We start from the raw sequence: 17,944 nt of genomic DNA, 5'->3' as shown, positions 1-17,944 counted from the left end.
GGGGGACACAAAAGGGTGACAAGGGGATGGGGAAACGGGGGGTGCGGTGACAAAAATAGGGGACGTCACGCGGACAGGAGGAGGGGGGGACATGTGGGTGCAATTGGGGGACACGGGTGAAACGGAGGAATAAACTTAATTATAGTGTTAATTGGCATTTTATTGACAGCGCTGGGGAATCATCATCCAAAGTGCATCCAACGCTCTCGCGTTGCTCGTACCCGCACAATTATTGCGTGTTGATTACAATTATTGCGTGTTAATTACAATTATTGCGTGTTGATTACAATTATTGCGTGTTGATTACAATTATTGCGGGCTTTTAACCCAAAATACATCGATGTGAAGAACCGATCGCATCCACAGGTTACCCGGGGGGGTTATTCCGCGGTCTTTGCTGCCACCCAGTGGCGGATACCGGTACTACAGCCCCTTTGGGGGGCTCCAGGTTGCCCTCCCCACATCGGCACAAGCGCAATTAGCGCTCATTTACATCACTAATTGATGAGTTTCTCATTTACAATGTATCTATTAACTTCAAGGGGACACAGCTGGGGGACATAGGGACAATTATGGGGTCACAGGGAAAAGGGGACACAGCTGGGGGACACAGGGACAATTATGGGGTCACAGGGACAAGGGGACACAACTCGGGGACACTGGTGGGGTCAGGGGGACAAGGGGCCCCAGGGTTGGGGGCCAGGGACAGAGGACACTCGTGCGTCCCTCCCTGTCCCCCCCATGCCCCCCCCGCACGGGGGACCCAGGCGTCCGGGCACAGGAAGCCACTGGCGGTTGCCCAACCCTGGGGCCCCGCGGGGGACACAGGGGACACAGGGGACACGTGTGACACCCCCGGCGTTATCAGTGGGGCCCAGGGCATCCGCCACCCCCTCACCCCAAAACCGCACGCGAGGACCCAGGCGTCCGGGTGTCCCATCCCCCCCCGCGGTGACACTGGGACGCTGCTGGGTCCCTGTGTCCCCCTACACCCCCTGCTGTTCCCCCCCTTGTCACCTTTGTCCCCCTACGTTCCTCGTGTCCCCCCGCACCCCACTTGTCCCCTGGTGTCCCCCTATGTCCCCACACCCCCCATATCCCACATACCCCCATGTCCCCTCATCCCCCTTGTGTCCCCATGTCCCCCACATCCTATGTGTCCCTATGTCCCCCACTTGTGTCCCCATGTCCCCTCCTGACCCCACAGAAGCCAAAGGTCACAGGTGGCCCCGTCCACCTATGGGCATGTGGCCAAGCACGGAAAGGGCAAACGCTTCCGGTCACGTGGTTGGCGAGCCAGCCAACCGCAGGGTGAAACTGGCAAAGGGGTGACGTCAGCGCTTCCCTGGTCACCATGGGAACTGCGCCGCCCCCACGGCTTCCGGGAGTGCGGCGCGGCTGTGACGGACGGCTCGCTCCTCCAATCAGCGGCCACTGCGGGAAGGGCGGGAAAAGCTAGCCCTCCCTCCGCGCGTAGCTGCGTCGCGATTGGCCAACTAGATCATCGGCTCGTCTAATCAGCCCGGAGGGGCGGTCGCCAAGGGCGTGACTGGCAGGCGAACAGCCAATGAGCGGCGGCCGCTCTTCCGGCTCCACGTCGGCAGCGGCGGGCGCAAAATGGAGGCGCTGATCTTGGTGAGGGCGGCGGGGCCGGGGGGGCCGGGGTCTTAATGGGGGTTAACGGGAGAGACTGGGGGGCGGCGTTTGGGGTGCGGGGTGGGGAAATGGGGGGGGGCGAGGGGGTAGTGGGGGTGAAATGGTGGGGAAATGGGGGGTGAATGGGGAGTAAGGGGGGGTAGTGAGGGGCGTAAACTAGGGGGGCAATGGGGGGTGAATGGGGATAAACTGGGGTTCCCAGTGGCGTGAATGGGGGAGCAATTGGGGTAAACTTGGGGGGGGCAGTGGAAGAAATGGGGGGTGAATGGGGGGAGTCAATGGGGGCAGTGAGGGGGGAAATGGGGAGTAAAGGGGGGTCTGTTGGGGGCAATGGGGCAAACGGGGGTCATTGGGGGGGGGGTAAATTCCCGGGTGCCCCTGGGGTGGTCTCGTCCTGCGGGGGGGGACTGTCCCCAGTGGGGTGACAGGGGCCCTGGGACGGTGCCTGTGGGTGGTGGCTGTTGGTGGCCATTAATGGCTGTTGGTTGCCATGGGTGGCCCTTGGTGGCTCTTGGTGGTTCTCGGTGCCCATTGGTGACCCTTGGTGGCCCTCGGTGCCTGTTGGTGGCCCTTGGTGTTTATTGTGGCTGTTGGTGATTGGCAATAGCTGTTGGTGACCATTGGTGGCCCTTGGTGGCTGTTGATGACCCTTGGTGACCATTGGTGACCATTGGTGGCCATGAGTGGCCCTCAGTGGCCCTTGGTTGCCCTCAGTGGCTGTTGGTGGCCATTAGTGGCCATTGGTCACCATTGGTGGCCCTCAATGGTTATGGTGGCCCTTGATGGTTGTCGATAGCTGTTGGTGACCCTTGGTGACCCTTGGTGGCTATTGGTGGCCCTTGGTGGCCCTCAGTGACCCTTGGTGGCCCTTGGTGTTTATTGTGGCTGTTGGTGATTGGCAATAGCTGTTGGTGACCATTGGTGACCCTTGGTGGCTGTTGATGGCCCTTGGTGACCATTGGTGGCCCTTGGTGGCTGTTGGTGGCCATGAGTGGCCCTCAGTGGCCCTTGGTTGCCCTCAGTGGCTGTTGGTGGCCATTAGTGGCCATAGTTGGTCACCATTGGTGGCCCTCAATGGTTATGGTGGCCCTTGGGGATTGTCGATAGCTGTTGGTGACCATTGGTGGCCCTTGGTGGCTGTTGATGGCCCTTGGTGGTTCTTGGTGGCCATGAGTGGCCCTCAGTGGCCCTTGGTTGCCCTCAGTGGCCGTTGGTGACCATTAGTGGCCGTTGGTCACCATTGGTGGGCCTCAATGGTTATGGTGGCTCTTGGTGGTTGTCGATAGCTGTTGGTGACCATTGGTGGCCCTTGGTGGCCATCGGTGGCCTTTGGTGGCCCTCAGTGACCCTTGGTGGCCCTTGGTGTTTATTGTGGCTGTTGGTGATTGTCAATAGCTGTTGGTGACCATTGGTGGCCCTTGGTGGCTGTTGATGGCCCTTGGTGATCATTGGTGACCATTGGTGGCCCTTGCTGGCTGTTGGTGGCCATGAGTGGCCCTCACTGGCCCTTGGTTGCCCTCAGTGGCTGTTGGTGGCCATTAGTGGCCATTGGTCACCATTGGTGGCCCTCAATGATTATGGTGGCCCTCGGTGGTTGTCGATAGCTGTTGGTGGCCCTTGGTGGCCCTTGGTGGCCCTCAGTGACCCTTGGTGGCCCTTGGTGGCCATCAGTGGCCCTTGGTGGCCCTTGGTGGCTGTCGGTGGCCCTTGGTGGCCCTTGGTGGCCATCTGTGAGCTGGCAGCGCCCGGGGCGAGGTTCTGTCCTACACTCCGGCTGTGGCTATGGACAGTCAGTGCATCACAGAACTTGGTCCCGGGAGCTCGGGAGCGCCTGGATCCACGGGGACAGCGACAGGGACACCGATGGGGACAGTGACAGGGTACTGACAGTGATGGGGACACTGACAGTGATACTGATGGGGGGACAGCGGCAGGGATGGGGACACTGATGGGGACAGTGACAGGGATGGTGATGCTGATGGGGACAGGGACACTGATGGGGACAATAAGAGGGACAGGGCCAGTGATAGTGACACTGATGGGGACAGTGATGGTGACACTGATGGGGACAGTGATAGGGACAGGGACACTGATGGGAACAATAAGAGGGACAGGGCCAGTGATAGTGACACTGATGGGGACAGTGATGGTGACACTGATGGGGACAATAAGAGGGATGGGGACACTGACAGGGACAGTGACACTGATGGCGGAAGTGATAGGAACAGGGACACTGACAGGGACAATAACAGGGATGGGGACACTGACAATGACAATAACAGGGATGGGGACACTGACAGCGATGGGGACACTGGTGGGGACACCAACAGTGATGGTGACACTGATGGGGCAATAACAGGGACAGGGACACTGATGGGATAGGGACAGGGTCACAGGCTCGGTCCCCATGTCCCCGGTGCCACCACGGAGCTGTGCGGGTGCCAGGGAGGTCGCGGCGCCACCGGGTGTCCCCAGTGGGTGTCCCCACAGGTGACATCGGCCGTGTCCCCGCAGGAGCCGTCCCTCTACACCATCAAAGCCGTCATCATCCTGGACAACGACGGCGAGCGGCTCTTCGCCAAGGTGGGGGACGCGGTGACACGGGGGGGACAGGGCTGGGGACAATTGATGGGGCTGGGAGGTGACACAGGTGACATGTGGCACCAACAAAGGGATGTTTGGTGGGATGGGGACATTGGGGGGTGTTTGGTGGCACAGGGAAGGGCTGGGGACATTGGGGGGATGTTTGATGGCACAGGGACATGGGGACAGGGCTGGGGACAATCGGTGGGGCTGGGAGGTGACACAGGTGACATGTGGCACCAACAAAGGGATGTTTGGTGGGATGGGGACATTGAGGGGGGTTTGGTGACACGGGGAAGGGCTGGGGACATTGAGGGGATGTTTGGTGGCACAGGGACATGGGGACGGGGTTGGTGGCCTCGGGAGGACTCCTCCCATGTCCCCAAATGTCCCCAAGTGCCACTGTCCCCGCAGTACTACGATGACACGTACCCCAGCGCCAAGGAGCAGAAAACCTTCGAGAAGAACATCTTCAACAAGACCCACCGCACCGACAGTGCGTGACCTGGGGACAAGGGACACCTGTGTCCCCCCGGGGGGGCTGCCAGCCCCATGGGGACACTGGGGACACGGGGAGGTGACAGCGCTGTCCCCGCAGGTGAAATTGCGCTGCTGGAGGGTCTGACCGTGGTCTACAAGAGCAGCATCGACCTTTATTTCTATGTCATCGGCAGCTCCTACGAGAACGAGGTGGGTTGGGGACAATGTGGGGACATCGGGGCGGGGGGGTCACCCCGGCGGGGGCGGCCTGGGGACATGGGGGGTGACATAGGAGGTGATGTAGGGGGTGACATAGGGGGCAACATGGGGGGGTTGGCAGGTTGGGGGGTGACATGGGGCTTTGCAGGTTGGGGGTGACATGGGGGGGTGACATGGGGGTTGCAGGTTGGGGGTGACATGGGGGTGTTGCAAGTTGGGGGTGTGACATGGGGGTGTTGCAAGTTGGGGGTGTGACATGGGGGGGTGACATGGGGAGTGACATGGGGGTTGCAAATTGGGGGTGTGACATGGGGGGGTGACATAGAGGGGGTTGCAGATTGGGGGTGTGACATGGCGGGGGTGACATAGTTGGGGTTGCAGGTTGGGGGTGACATGGGGGGGTTGCAGGTTTGGGGGTGACATGGGGGTGGGGGGGACACAGAGGGGATAGGATGGAGGGGACGTGGGGTGTGACACCAGGACGGGGGGGTCACCGTGGGGTGTCTCCGGGGGTGTGACACCGTGTGCCCCCCCGTCCCCAGCTGATGCTCACGGCCGTGCTCAACTGCCTGTTCGACTCCCTCAGCCAGATGCTGCGGTAGGGGGGGGCACAGAGGTCTTGGGGGGCTCCTGGGGGGCACAGAGGTCCTGGGGGGCTCCTGTGGGGCTGAGGGGCTCCTGTGGGGCTGAGGGAGGCACAGAGGTCTTGGGGGGCTCCTGTGGGGCTGGGGGGACACAGAGGTCCTGGCAGGACCTGTATTCTGGAAGATGTCACCTATGGTTTGGGGAGGGCCACAGCATCACGTCCTGGGGGGGGTCCCCGTTGTGGGGGGGGTCCCCATTGCTGGGAGCTGCTGGTTTTGTGGGGGGACCTATTACCTGGGGTCCCATTGTGGGGAGGTCCCCATTGCAGGTGGGTTCCCCATACCGGGGCGGGGGGTCCCATTGTGGGGGGGTCCCCATTGCAGGTGGGTTCCCCATACTGGGAGGGGGGGGGTCCCATTGTGGGGGGGTCCCCATTGCAGGTGGGTTCCCCATACTGGGGGGGGTGTCCCATTGTGGGGGGGGTCCCCATTGCAGGGGGATCCTGGTTTTGGGGGGACCTATTACCTGGGGTCCTATTGTGGGGAGGTCCCCATTGCAGGTGGGTTCCCCATACTGGGGCAGGGGGTCCCATTGTGGGGGGGTCCCCATTGCAGGTGGGTTCCCCATACTGGGGCGGGGGGTCCCATTGTGGGGGGGTCCCCATTGCAGGTGGGTTCCCCATACTGGGAGGGGGGGGGTCCCATTGTGGGGGGGTCCCCATTGCAGGTGGGTTCCCCATACTGGGGGGGTGTCCCATTGTGGGGGGAGTCCCCATTGCAGGGGGATCCTGGTTTTGGGGGGACCTATTACCTGGGGTCCCATTGTGGGGAGGTCCCCATTGCAGGTGGGTTCCCCATACTGGGGGGGTGTCCCATTGTGGGGGGGGTCCCCGTTGCAGGTGGGTTCCCCATACTGGGGAGGGTCCCATTGTGGGGGGGTCCCCATTGCAGGGGGGTCCTGGTTTTGGGGGGGTCCTATTACCTGGGGTCCCATTGTGGGGGGGGTCCCCATTACAGGAGGGTCCTGGTTTTAGGGGGACCTATTAGCTGAGGTCCCATTGTGGGGAGGTCCCCATTGCAGGTGGGTTCACCATACTGGGGTGGGAGGTCCCATTGTGGGGGGGTCCCCATTGTGGGTGGGGGGGGGTGCTGAGCATGTCCCCCCCCCCAGGAAAAACGTGGAGAAACGGGCGCTGCTGGAGAACATGGAGGGGCTGTTCTTGGCCATGGACGAGATCGTGGATGGGGGGTGAGTCCCCGTGTCCCCCCCCACCAAGGTCTGTCCCCCATGGAGGGGGTCACTTGGTGCTGAGGGTTCCATGTCCCCCCCCAAATTCCACAGCATCGTCCTGGAGAGCGACCCCCAGCAAGTGGTTCATCGCGTGGCCGTGCGGGTATGGGGGGTCAATGGGGGGGACGTGGGGGGGTCATGGGGGGGTTATGGGTGCCCCCCAGGCACTCACCGCCCCCCCATGTGTCACAGGGCGAGGACGTGCCCCTCACGGAGCAGACGGTGTCACAGGTATGGCCCCATGTCCCCACCAGGACCCCCACTCACGGCACCCCCGGAACCCCCGCCCAGGGCTGGTGCTGCCCCCCCCTCCAAGGACACCAAACTCCTGGGTGTCCCCAGTGTCACCTGGGTGTCCCTGAGGCCCCCCCCATGTCCCCCCCACCCATGGGTGCCCCTGTGCCCCCCCACCATGTACCCCGCCCAGTGCCACCTGGGTGTCCCTGAGGCCCCCTCCATGTCCCCCCACCCATGGGTGCCCCCCCGCCATGTGCCCCCCACCCAGTGCCATCTGGGTGTCCCCAGCTGCCCCTGATGTCCCCATGTCCATCCCTGTGACTCCCCCAGTGCCACCTGGGTGCCCCAGGGCCCCCCCAATATGTCCCCCCAGCACCCACGGGTGTCGTCCCCCCCCCCCCCCAACACCGTGTCCCCCCCCAGGTGCTGCAGTCGGCGAAGGAGCAAATCAAGTGGACGCTGCTGCGTTAGCGCGACCCCCCCCCCCCCCGGCCCCCGCCCCATGTCCCCCCAGCACCCACGGGTGTCCCCCCCCCCAACACCGTGTCCCCCCACCAGGTGCTGCAGTCGGCGAAGGAGCAAATCAAGTGGACACTGCTGCATTAGCGCGACCCCCCCCGGACCCCGTGTGCCCCCCAACATGTCACCCCCCCCCCCCCCCCAACATGTCATGCCCCCAACTTCTGTGTGTGGCCTTGTCTGTCCCTGCGCCGCCCCCCCCCCCACATCCATGCAGGGGGGACCCAGGCGTCCGGGGAGGGGTCTGGTGTCCCCCCTTGATGTGGGGGGGTCCGTTTTGCTGTGGGTGGGGGGGATACACTTGGACATGTTGGGGGGCCCCCCCAAACCTCCTGTGTCCCCCCCCCCAAAGAAACCAAAACCAGGAGCTCAAACATCATCATTTATTGGGGCAAAGCTGGGGGTTGGGGAACATGGGGACAGGTGGATGCTGGGGGGGGGAACAAGGCTCTGTGCCCCCCCCCCCAAATCCTGTCTCCCCCTCACCCCCCTGCCTGCTATTGCTTTGCTTAAATCACAGTATTGACTTGGGGGGGGGGGCACCGGGAAGTGGGGGGGGGCAGTGCCAAGTGGGGGCGACAATAAGGAACGGGGTGGGGGGGGTGCAAGGGGGGGGGCAGTGCCAGTTCTGGGGTGATAAGGATGGGTGGGGTGTAGTGATAAGGAGGGGGGGCACAGTGATAGTGGGGGGTTGATAAAGGGGGGGGTCACAGTGATGGGGGTGCTCAGTGCGGGGGGCACAGTGATCGTGGGGGGCACTAAAGGGAGGGCACAGTGATGGGGGGGGCACAGTGTTTGTGGGGCAATACCGGGCTGGGGGGGCGCTATTTACAGGGTGGGGGGTGCCCCGGACCCCCCCGCATTATTGCAATGGGCTGGGCCAAGAAGGGGGGGGGGCCCTGGGGTTTGTTTGGGTGGGGGGGGGGTGAATGGGTCCCCCCGCCCGGGGGGGTGTGCAGGGCTTGCTGCCCTCAGTGCAAGAGGTCATGGCTTGGGGGGGCACCCTGGGGTTGTGGGGGGGGACGACACCCTGGCCGGGGGTGGGGGGCGGGCTCCCTTCAGCCATCACTGATTGCTTAGCAGATCCCTGAGGGGCCTGGGACACACACACACACACACACACACACCACTGGGGACCCCCCCGTGCCCCCCACCCCACCCTGGTCTCTGGGGGGGGATCCCCGTCCCCGCGGGAGTTGTGCAGTGGGGCCGGGGGGGGGGGGTGTTCATCATTTTCCTGCCAAATATCCCAATTCCAGTTAAAAAATAGTCACTGAGCCCCGGGAGCAGCCGGGGAGGGGGTGGGGGTGCGGGGGGGCTGTTGCCGAGCACGGTTGCTGGGATATGGTTGCTAGGAAACGGTTGCTAGGGACCGTTGCTGGGTCCCTCTGTCAGGTGGAGATGCTGGACATGGTTGCCAGGCAACCAGTGCCGGGTACCATTGCTGGGTAAACATCATCTCCTGGTTGCCAGGCAACCAGTGCCGGGTACCATTGCTGGGTAAACATCATCTCCTGGTTGCCAGGCAACCAGTGCCGGGTACCATTGCTGGGTAAACATCATCTCCTGGTTGCCAGGCAACCGTTGCCGGTCCTGTTGCCAGGTAACCATTGTCAGGCGGGTTACCAGGGAACTATTGCGGGTGGGGGGTGTTGCCAGGTAACCATTGCTGGGCGGGTGGGGCCTGTTGCCAGGTAACCATTGCCACAGCGAGGCTGTTGCCGGGCAGATTTCCGGGCTCCTTCGCTGGGTACCCATTGGGGCGGCTGGTTGCTGGGCAACTGTTGCCAGGGAACCATTCTGGGATGGTTGCCGGGTAACCACCACTGCTCGGTTGCCTGGCAACAGTTGCTGCGTTGCGCTGAGGGGGGGGGTTGCTGGGTGACCATTGCCAGGTACCGGTTGCTGGGCAACAGTTGCTGGGTGATGCTTTCCAGGTACCACTCGCCTGGTTGCCGGGTACCGGTTGCCAGGTGACGGTTGCCAGGCAACGGTTGCCAGGGGGGTCAGTATGGGGAGAAGAGCAGGGGGGCATGTGCGGGGCGCAGGGGCCCGGGCGCGGGGCGCAGCAGCGCGGGGGCCAGGGGGGGCCCGGGCAGGAGGGGGGGCCCGGGGGGGCGCAGGGCCAGTGGGGGGGCGGCCATGGCGGCGGCGGCAGCCGCCAGGGCCAGGGGCGGCGGCAGGAGCCCCCCCCCCGCCAGTGCCTTGGGCAGCTCCTTGGGGAACGGCAGCGGGGCCTGTGGTGGGGGGACAGGGGTCAGGGGTTGGGGGGGGGCACCCCCAGAGACCCCCTTCCCTGGGTACCCCCCAGGTCCCACCAACCCCCCGCCCAGAGCACCCCGAGATCCCACCCCCTTGTCTTATAGGGCACCTGATAGATACCCCCAGGAATCCTATAGATACCCCCAGGATACCCCCAAGATATCCCAGCAACCCTATGGATACCCCCAGGATACCCCAGAAACCCTATAGATACCCCCAGGATACCCCCAAGATATCCCAGCAACCCTATGGATACCCCCAGGATACCCCAGAAACCCTATAGATACCCCCAGGATGCCCCTAAGATACCCCAGCAACCCTATAGATACCCCCAGGATACCCCAGAAACCCTATAGATACCCCCAGGATACCCCCAAGATATCCCAGCAACCCTATGGATACCCCCAGGATACCCCAGAAACCCTATAGATACCCCCAGGATGCCCCTAAGATACCCCAGCAACCCTATAGATACCCCCAGGATACCCCAGAAACCCTATAGATACCCCCAGGATGCCCCTAAGATACCCCAGCAACCCTATAGATACCCCCAGGATACCCCAGAAACCCTATAGATACCCCCAGGATACCCCTAAGATACCCCAGCAACCCTATAGATACCCCCAGGATACCCCAGAAACCCTATAGATACCCCCAGGATACCTCCAAGATACTGCAGCAACCCTATGGATACCCCCAGGATACCCCAGAAACCCTATAGATACCCCCAGGATACCCCCAAGATACCCCAGCAACCCTATAGATACCCCCAGGATACCCCCAGCAACCCTATAGATACCCCACTTGTTGGCAACCCCCATCTTCAGGGTCCCTTCAGGGCACCCTATAGATACCCCCAAACATCCTATAGATATTGGGTACCTTATAGATGCCCTTGTCACCCCATAGATAACCCCAAGCACTCCATAGATATCCCCAGTCCCCCCGCCAACCCCATGGGGCACCCACTGAGATACTCCCAGTCACCCTATAGATACCCTCGGCCATCCCCCACCCTATAGATGCCCTATAGCCCCCATACCAGCTCGGGGGGGCTCCGCGGCTTCTTGTGGCGGCTCAGCAGGGGATTGGGCTTCCCAGCCACCCCGTCCCGGTGCCGCCGGCTGGAGATGTGCTGGGGGGGCAAGGGGGGGTCAGGGGACCCAGGCGTCCGGGGAGAGGTGGGGGGGGGGGTCAGGGGACCCAGGCGTCCGGGGGGACCCAGGCAGCCGGGAGTAGAGGAGAGATTAGGGGAGTCAAGTGGAGCTGGGCGGAGGCTCCCGAAAGCATTCTGGGGGGGGTCTGGGGTCTTAGGATGGTTTGGGGGGTCCCAGGAGGAGCTGGGGGGGTGTCTGGGGGTCCCAGGGAGATTTGGGGGTCCCACGGGTGTCTGGGGGTCCTGGGGGGTTTGAGGGTCCTGAGAGGGTTTGGGGGGGTGTCTTGGGGTCCCAGGGGGATTTGGGGGTCCCGGGAGAGTTTGGGGGGTCCCACGAGAGTTTGGGGGCATGTCTGGGGGTCTCAGAGGGATTTGGGGGCGTCTGGGGGTCTTGGAGAGGCTTGGGGGTCCTTGGAGTGTCTGGGAGCCCCAGGATGGTTTTGGGGTGTATGGGGTTCCCAGGGGGGGCTGGGATTCTCAGGTGGGCTTGCAGGGGTTGTCTGGGGGTCCTTGGGAGCCCCAGGATGGTTTTGGGGGGGGCCTGGGGTGTCTGGGGATCCCAGGGAGGGGTTGGGGGTCCCTGGGGTGTCTGGGGGTCCCAGGGAGGGGTTGGGGGTCCTGGGAGGGTTGGGGGGGGGTCCCATGAGGGGTTGGGGGGGTGTCTGGGAGCCCCAGGATGGTTTTGGGGTGTATGGGGTTCCCAGGGGGGGTTGGGATTCTCGGGTGGGCTTGGGGGGGTTGTCTGGGGGTCCTTGGGGGTCCCAGGATGGTTTTGGGGCAGGGCCCTGGGGTGTCTGGGGATCCCAAGGAGGGGTTGGGGGGTCCCAGGGGGGGTTGGGGGGTCCCGGGGGTGTCTGGGCTGTCTGGGGGTCCCCGGTACCTGCTTGAGCTGCAGCTCGGAGTTGAGGCGCACGTTGCAGATCTGGCAGTGGAAGGAGCGCTCGGGGGGCTCTGGGGGGGTCCCCGCGGGCCCCCCCGGGCGCGGGAAGGCGCGGATGGGCCCCAGCCCGCTGCGCGCCTCCACCAGCGTCTTGTGCTTCGTGCCTGGGGAACCGCAGCTGGGACCCCAACACCCCCAGACCCTCCTCTGCCCCCCCAGTGTCCCCAAGCCCCCCAGAGTCCCCGTGTCCCCACCACGTCCCCTGTGTCCCCGTGGCCCTCATGTCCCCATGTCCCTTGTGTCCCCAGAACCCCTGCCCTCCAGTGTCCCCCTGTCACCCCCATGTCCCCTGTGTCCCACCCACGTCCCCTGTGTCCCCATGTCCCTTGTGTCCCCAGACCCCCTGCCCTCCAGTGTCCCCCTGTCACCCCCATGTCCCCTGTGTCCCACCCACGTCCCCTGTGTCCCCATGTCCCTCGTGTCCCCAGGTCCCACGGTGTCCCTGTGTCACCCCCATGTCCCCTGTGTCCCCATGTCCCTCATGTCCCCAGACCCCACAGTGTCCCTGTGTCCCTCATGTTTGCTGTGTCCCTATGTCCCCTGACCCCCATCCCTCCATTGTCCCCGTGTCACCCCCACGTCCCCTGTGTCCCCATGTCCCTCGTGTCCCCAGGACCCCCAGTGTCCCTGTGTCACCCCCATGTCCCTCGTGTCCCCAGACCCCACAGTGTCCCTGTGTCCCTCATGTCTGCTGTGTCCCTATGTCCCCTGACCCCCACCCATCCATTGTCCCCGTGTCCCCCCCACGTCCCCTGTGTCCCCGTGTCCCCATGTCCCTCGTGTCCCCAGGACCCCCAGTGTCCCTGTGTCACCCCCACGTCCCCCGTGTCCCCAGACCCCACAGTGTCCCTGTGTCCCTCATGTTTGCTGTGTCCCTATGTCCCCTGACCCCCATCCCTCCATTGTCCCCGTGTCACCCCCACGTCCCCTGTGTCCCCATGTCCCTCGTGTCCCCAGGACCCCCAGTGTCCCTGTGTCACCCCCATGTCCCTCGTGTCCCCAGACCCCACAGTGTCCCTGTGTCCCTCATGTCTGCTGTGTCCCTATGTCCCCTGACCCCCATCCCTCCATTGTCCCCGTGTCACCCCCACGTCCCCTGTGTCCCCATGTCCCTCGTGTCCCCAGGACCCCCAGTGTCCCCGTGTCACCCCCATGTCCCTCATGTCCCCAGACCCCACAGTGTCCCTGTGTCCCTCATGTCTGCTGTGTCCCTATGTCCCCTGACCCCCATTGTCCCCGTGTCACCCCCACATACCCTGTGTCCCCATGTCCCTCGTGTCCCCAGGACCCCCAGTGTCCCCGTGTCACCCCCATGTCCCTCGTGTCCCCAGACCCCACAGTGTCCCTGTGTCCCTCATGTCTGCTGCGTCCCTATGTCCCCTGACCCCCACCCATCCATTGTCCCCGTGTCACCCCCACATCCCCTGTGTCCCCATGTCCCTCGTGTCCCCAGGACCCCCAGTGTCCCTGTGTCCCCATGTCCCTCGTGTCCCCAGGACCCCCAGTGTCCATGTGTCACCCCCATGTCCCTCATGTCCCCAGACCCCACAGTGTCCCTGTGTCCCTCATGTCTGCTGTGTCCCTATGTCCCCTGACCCCCACCCATCCATTGTCCCCGTGTCACCCCCACATCCCCTGTGTCCCCAAGTCCCTCGTGTCCCCAGGACCCCCAGTGTCCCTGTGTCACCCCCATATCCCTCATGTCCCCAGACCCCACAGTGTCCCTGTGTCCCTCATGTCCGCTGTGTCCCTATGTCCCCTAACCCCCATCCCTCCATTGTCCCCATGTCACCCCCACATCCCCTGTGTCCCCATGTCCCCGCTTGCCCTCCAGTGTCCCCATGTCCCCAGGCCCCACAGTGTCCCTGTGTCTCCCCTGTGTCCCTATGTCTCCAGTCCCCGCCACCCTCCAGCATCCCCATGTCCCCTGTGTCCCCCATGTCCCAGAGCCCCCCTGTGTCCCCGTGTCCCCACCTTTGTTGTGCGCCTCCAGCTGGGACAGGGAGTTGACGGCCACCTTGCAGAGCGCGCAGTACAGCAGCCGCTTGGCCTTGGCCTTCTCCTCCTCCTCCTCCTCACCCCCCGGCCCCCCCTGCGCCCCCCCCGCCGGCTCCGCACCCTGGGGGGGCACAGTGGGGGGCGAGGGGGGCCCGGGGGCACCGGGGGCGGCGGGGGTGGGGGGCTGCTCGCCTGCAATTTATGGGGGTCAGTGGGATGCACAGGGACCCCCACCAGGGGGTGAAGGGGACCCATGCGTCCGGGGGTGTCATAGGGACATGGGGGACACAGGGGTGTCATGGGGACACCCCAGGGTTTGTGGGGGACCCAGGTGTCTGGGGGTCTCACAGGGACACGTGGGGACACCCCAGGGTTCAGGGGGGACCCAGGGGTGCAATGGGGACACGTGGGGACACCCCAGGGTGTGGGGAGACCCAGGGGTGCACTGGGGACACATGGGGACACCCCAGGATGTGGGGGGACCCAGGGGTGCAATGGAGACACATGGGGACACCCCAGGATGTGGGGGGACCCAGGGGTGCAATGGGGACACATGGGGACACCCCAGGGTGTGGGGGGACCCAAGGGTGCAATGGAGACACATGGGGACACCCCAGGGTTTGTGGGGGACTCAGGTGTCTGGGGGTGTCACGGGGACATGTGGGGACACCCCAGGGTTCAGGGGGGACCCAGGTGTGTGTGGGGGACCCAGGGGTGTCATAGGAACACATGGGGACACCCCAGGGTGTGTGGGGGACCCAGGTGTCCAGGGGTGTCCAGGGGTGTCCAGGGGGACATGTGGGGACACCCCAAGGTTCAGGGGGGACCCAGGGGAGTCATGGGGACACGTGGGGACACCCCAGGGTGTGGGGGGGATCCAGGGGTGCAATGGGGACACATGGGGACACCCCAGGGTATGGAGGGATCCAGGGGTGTCATGGGGACACATGGGGACACCCCAGGGTGTGGGGGGACCCAAGGGTGCAATGGAGACACATGGGGACACCCCAGGGTTTGTGGGGGACCCAGGTGTCTGGGGGTGTCACGGGGACATGTGGGGACACCCCAGGGTTCAGGGGGGACCCAGGGGTGTCATAGGAACACATGGGGACACCCCAGGGTGTGTGGGGGACCCAGGTGTCCAGGGGTGTCCAGGGGGACACGTGGGGACACCCCAGGGTCCATGGGGGGAACCCAGGCATCTGGGGTGTCATAGGGACACGTGGGGACACCCCAGGGTATGGGGGGGACCCAGGTGTCCAGGGGTGTCATAGGGACACATGGGGACACCCTGGGGTGTGTTGGGGACCCAGGGGTGTCCCGGGGACACTTGGGGGGCTGTGGGGACCCACCTGTGCGCTCGGGTGTGTCTGTGGACGCGGGGGGCTCGGGGGGGTCCCCGCTGTCCCCCCCCCGGCGGGCCCGGGCGGCCTCCAGCCCCTTGAGGCGCCGCGCGTGACGGTTCCCCTGGTAGTGAGCGGCCGCCTGGCTCTGGGGACAAGGGAACAGCATGTCACCCCCTTGGGGACACTGCATCACCCCCTGGGGACACCGCGACACCCACCTGGGGACACTGTGACACCCCACAGACCCCGCTCTGGGGACCAGGTCACCCCGGGATGTGGCACCTCATGGACCCCCCACCCACCCCTGGGGACATGGGACACCCTGGGGATCCCCACCCTTGGGGACATGGAACACCCTGGGGATCCCCACCCTTGGGACACCCAACCCTAGGGACAAGAGTCACTATGACCCCATGGGGACATGGGACACAATGAGGACCCCGAAGTGTGGGGACCCTGAAATCTGGGGACAAGTGTCACCCTGGAGACCCCCACCCTTAGGGACATGGGACACCCTGGGGACCCCCACTCTTGGGGACATGAGAGCCCACAGACCCGCACCCTGGGGACCCCCAAGTTTGGGGACTCCGAAGCCTGGGGACAAGTGTCACCCTGGGGACCCCCACCCTTGGGGACATGGGACACCTGAGCACTTGGTCCCCCAAACCAGGGCAGAATCTGGTGGGGGACACACAGATATTGGGGGGTCCCCAGTGTCTGGGGGGGGTCCAAGTGCTGGGGGGGTCCCAGACACCTGGGGGGGGTCCAGAATACACAGGGGAAGTCCAGGATGTTTGGGGGGTCCCAGCTGTTTGGGGTGTCCTGGGTGTCTGGGGGAGTCCTGGGGGGGTCCTGGGTGTCTGGGGGGGTCCTGGGGGGTCCAGGGTGTTTGGGGGGGGTCCTGGGTCTTTGGGGTGTCCTGGGTGTTTGGGAGGGTCCTGCTTGTCTGGGGGGGTCCCGAGGGGGTCCTGGGTGTCTGGGGGGGACCCAGGTGTTTGGGGGGGTCCTGGGTGTTTTGGGGGATCCTGGGGGACTCCCGGGTGTCTGGGGAGGTCTTGGTTGTTTGGGAGGGTCCCAGGTGTTGGGGGGGTCCCAGGAGTCTGGGGGGGTCCTGGGGGGGGTTCTGGGTGTTTGGGGGGGTCCTGGGTCTTTGGGGGGGTCCCAGGTGTCTAGGGGGGTCCTGGGGGGGGGTCCCAGGTGTCTGGGGAGGTCCTGGTTGTTCAGGGGGGTCCCAGTTGTTTGGGGGGTCCTGGGAGTCTGGAGGGGTCCTGGGGGGGGTCCTGGGAGTCTGGAGGGGTCCTGAGTGTCTGGGGGGGCCCTGGGGGGGTCCTGGGGGGGGGTCTCACCTGGGAGTTGAAGCGGATCTGGCAGACGCTGCAGGCGATCACGGGGCGCCGGGGCTTGGCCAGCGCGCCCCCCCCCAGCACCTTCGGCAGCGGCTCCATCTGCAGCACGGGATGGGGGGGTCACAGCCTGCGCGGGGGCAGCACCCACACAGCCCCCCCCAAACTCCCCCACCGGGGCATCCCCGGTGCTGGGGGGGCACGGTGGGGTGGGTGCTGGGGGAGGCTGTGGAGTGCCTGGGGGGTGCTGTGGGGTGCTGGGCGGGGGGTGGGTGCAGTGGGTTCGGGGGGGGGGCTATGGGTGCTATGGGGTGCAGTGGGTGCTATGGGGGTGCAGTGGGTGCTGGGGGGTGCTGTAGGGGTGCAATGGGTGCTGGTGGGGGCTGTGTGCCGGCTGTTTGTGCCGGGGGGGGGGGGGCCGGGCAGCTGCACCATGTGCCCCCCCCCCCCCCCCATCCACAGCGCCTCTGGAATCTCCCCCACCCAAACCCGGGGGACCGACCCCACCCGTCCCACCCCCCCATCCACGGGTGGATTTCAGTGTCGTCCCCCCCTCCCCCTTACCCCAGCGCGTCCCGTTGCTGCGGGGGGGGGGGTGACACGGGGAGGGGGGGGTCCCGGTACGGCGGCCGGGAGGGGGCGGGGCTTCCGCTCCGCACCGGCCTGTGCGCCCCCCCGCACCCCCCAATGTCCCCGCAGTGTCCCCGCGTGTCCCCCACTCCCGTGTCCCCCGCACTCACCGCGGGCAGCGGCGGCAGCAGCCGCAGGGCAGCAGCGGCGGCTTCGGGCAGCAGGAGGCGGCCGGGGGGGGGCGGCCCCAGCGGCCGCAGCATCGCCCTGGGGGGGGGACACAGTCAGACCCCCACCCCGGTTCCCCTTCACCCCCCCCGGTTCCCGTTCACCCCCCGTTCCCGTTCACTCCACCCCCGGGGGTTGCGGTGTTACCTGTGGGGTGGCGCTGGCCCCGCGTGTCCCCCCCCGCAATGTGTCCCCCCCCCACCCCCCACCCCCGCGTGTTCCCCCCCCGCTCTCCGCGCTCAGCGCAGCCAATGGCGCCGCGCAGAAGTGGGGCAGGCGCGGGGTGGGGGGGGGGACACGCATGGCGAGCGGGAGATTCACGTCACACGCGTGTCCCCCCGGCCACGCGTGTCTCCCATATTCCGCCCCCCCCTCCCCCCCCCCCCGCAATTCCTCCCACCCGTGTCGGCGCTCGCTCACGTGTCCCCGCTCCACGCGCGTCCCCCCCCGCTCCACGCGCGGTTCTGCGCAGGCGCACCGGCGGGCGGGGACACGCACATGTCGGGACACGCGTGGGCGGGGGCGGGCGGTT

The 17,944-nt window shown here is 65.3% G+C and overlaps 2 protein-coding genes across 3 annotated transcripts; one reads left to right on the top strand and one right to left on the bottom strand.

Moving 5' to 3' along the window:
- The first annotated feature begins 1,552 nt into the window (after positions 1–1,552).
- COPZ1 (COPI coat complex subunit zeta 1) lies at positions 1,553–7,730 on the top strand. 2 transcript variants are annotated; one of them, XM_071799889.1, is made up of 9 exons: positions 1,553–1,635; positions 4,171–4,239; positions 4,654–4,735; positions 4,838–4,929; positions 5,481–5,536; positions 6,694–6,771; positions 6,865–6,916; positions 7,006–7,044; positions 7,609–7,730. In XM_071799889.1, the coding sequence occupies exons 1-9, from the start codon at positions 1,618–1,620 to the stop codon at positions 7,654–7,656; spliced, it is 534 nt and encodes a 177-aa protein (XP_071655990.1). In that variant the 5' UTR covers positions 1,553–1,617; the 3' UTR covers positions 7,657–7,730. The 2 variants fall into 2 exon arrangements, with proteins under 2 accessions (XP_071655990.1, XP_071655989.1); XM_071799888.1 differs by having other exon boundaries at positions 7,474–7,613.
- Positions 7,731–7,938: 208 nt separating this feature from the next.
- Positions 7,939–17,874, bottom strand: ZNF385A (zinc finger protein 385A). The gene is made up of 8 exons (XM_071799870.1): positions 17,813–17,874; positions 17,355–17,451; positions 16,618–16,716; positions 15,278–15,416; positions 13,902–14,117; positions 11,868–12,031; positions 10,874–10,966; positions 7,939–9,806 (listed from the first exon to the last, which is right to left on the bottom strand). Exons 2-8 carry the CDS (start codon positions 17,445–17,447, stop codon positions 9,576–9,578), a joined length of 1,035 nt encoding a protein of 344 aa, XP_071655971.1. The 5' UTR covers positions 17,448–17,451; positions 17,813–17,874; the 3' UTR covers positions 7,939–9,575.
- Positions 17,875–17,944: the final 70 nt, after the last annotated feature.

This window comes from Patagioenas fasciata, chromosome 28 (assembly GCF_037038585.1).
Source record: "Patagioenas fasciata isolate bPatFas1 chromosome 28, bPatFas1.hap1, whole genome shotgun sequence".
Taxonomy (NCBI): domain Eukaryota; kingdom Metazoa; phylum Chordata; class Aves; order Columbiformes; family Columbidae; genus Patagioenas; species Patagioenas fasciata.
Note: the sequence above shows the minus strand (reverse complement) of the source record. Positions and strands in the feature narration are given on the sequence as shown.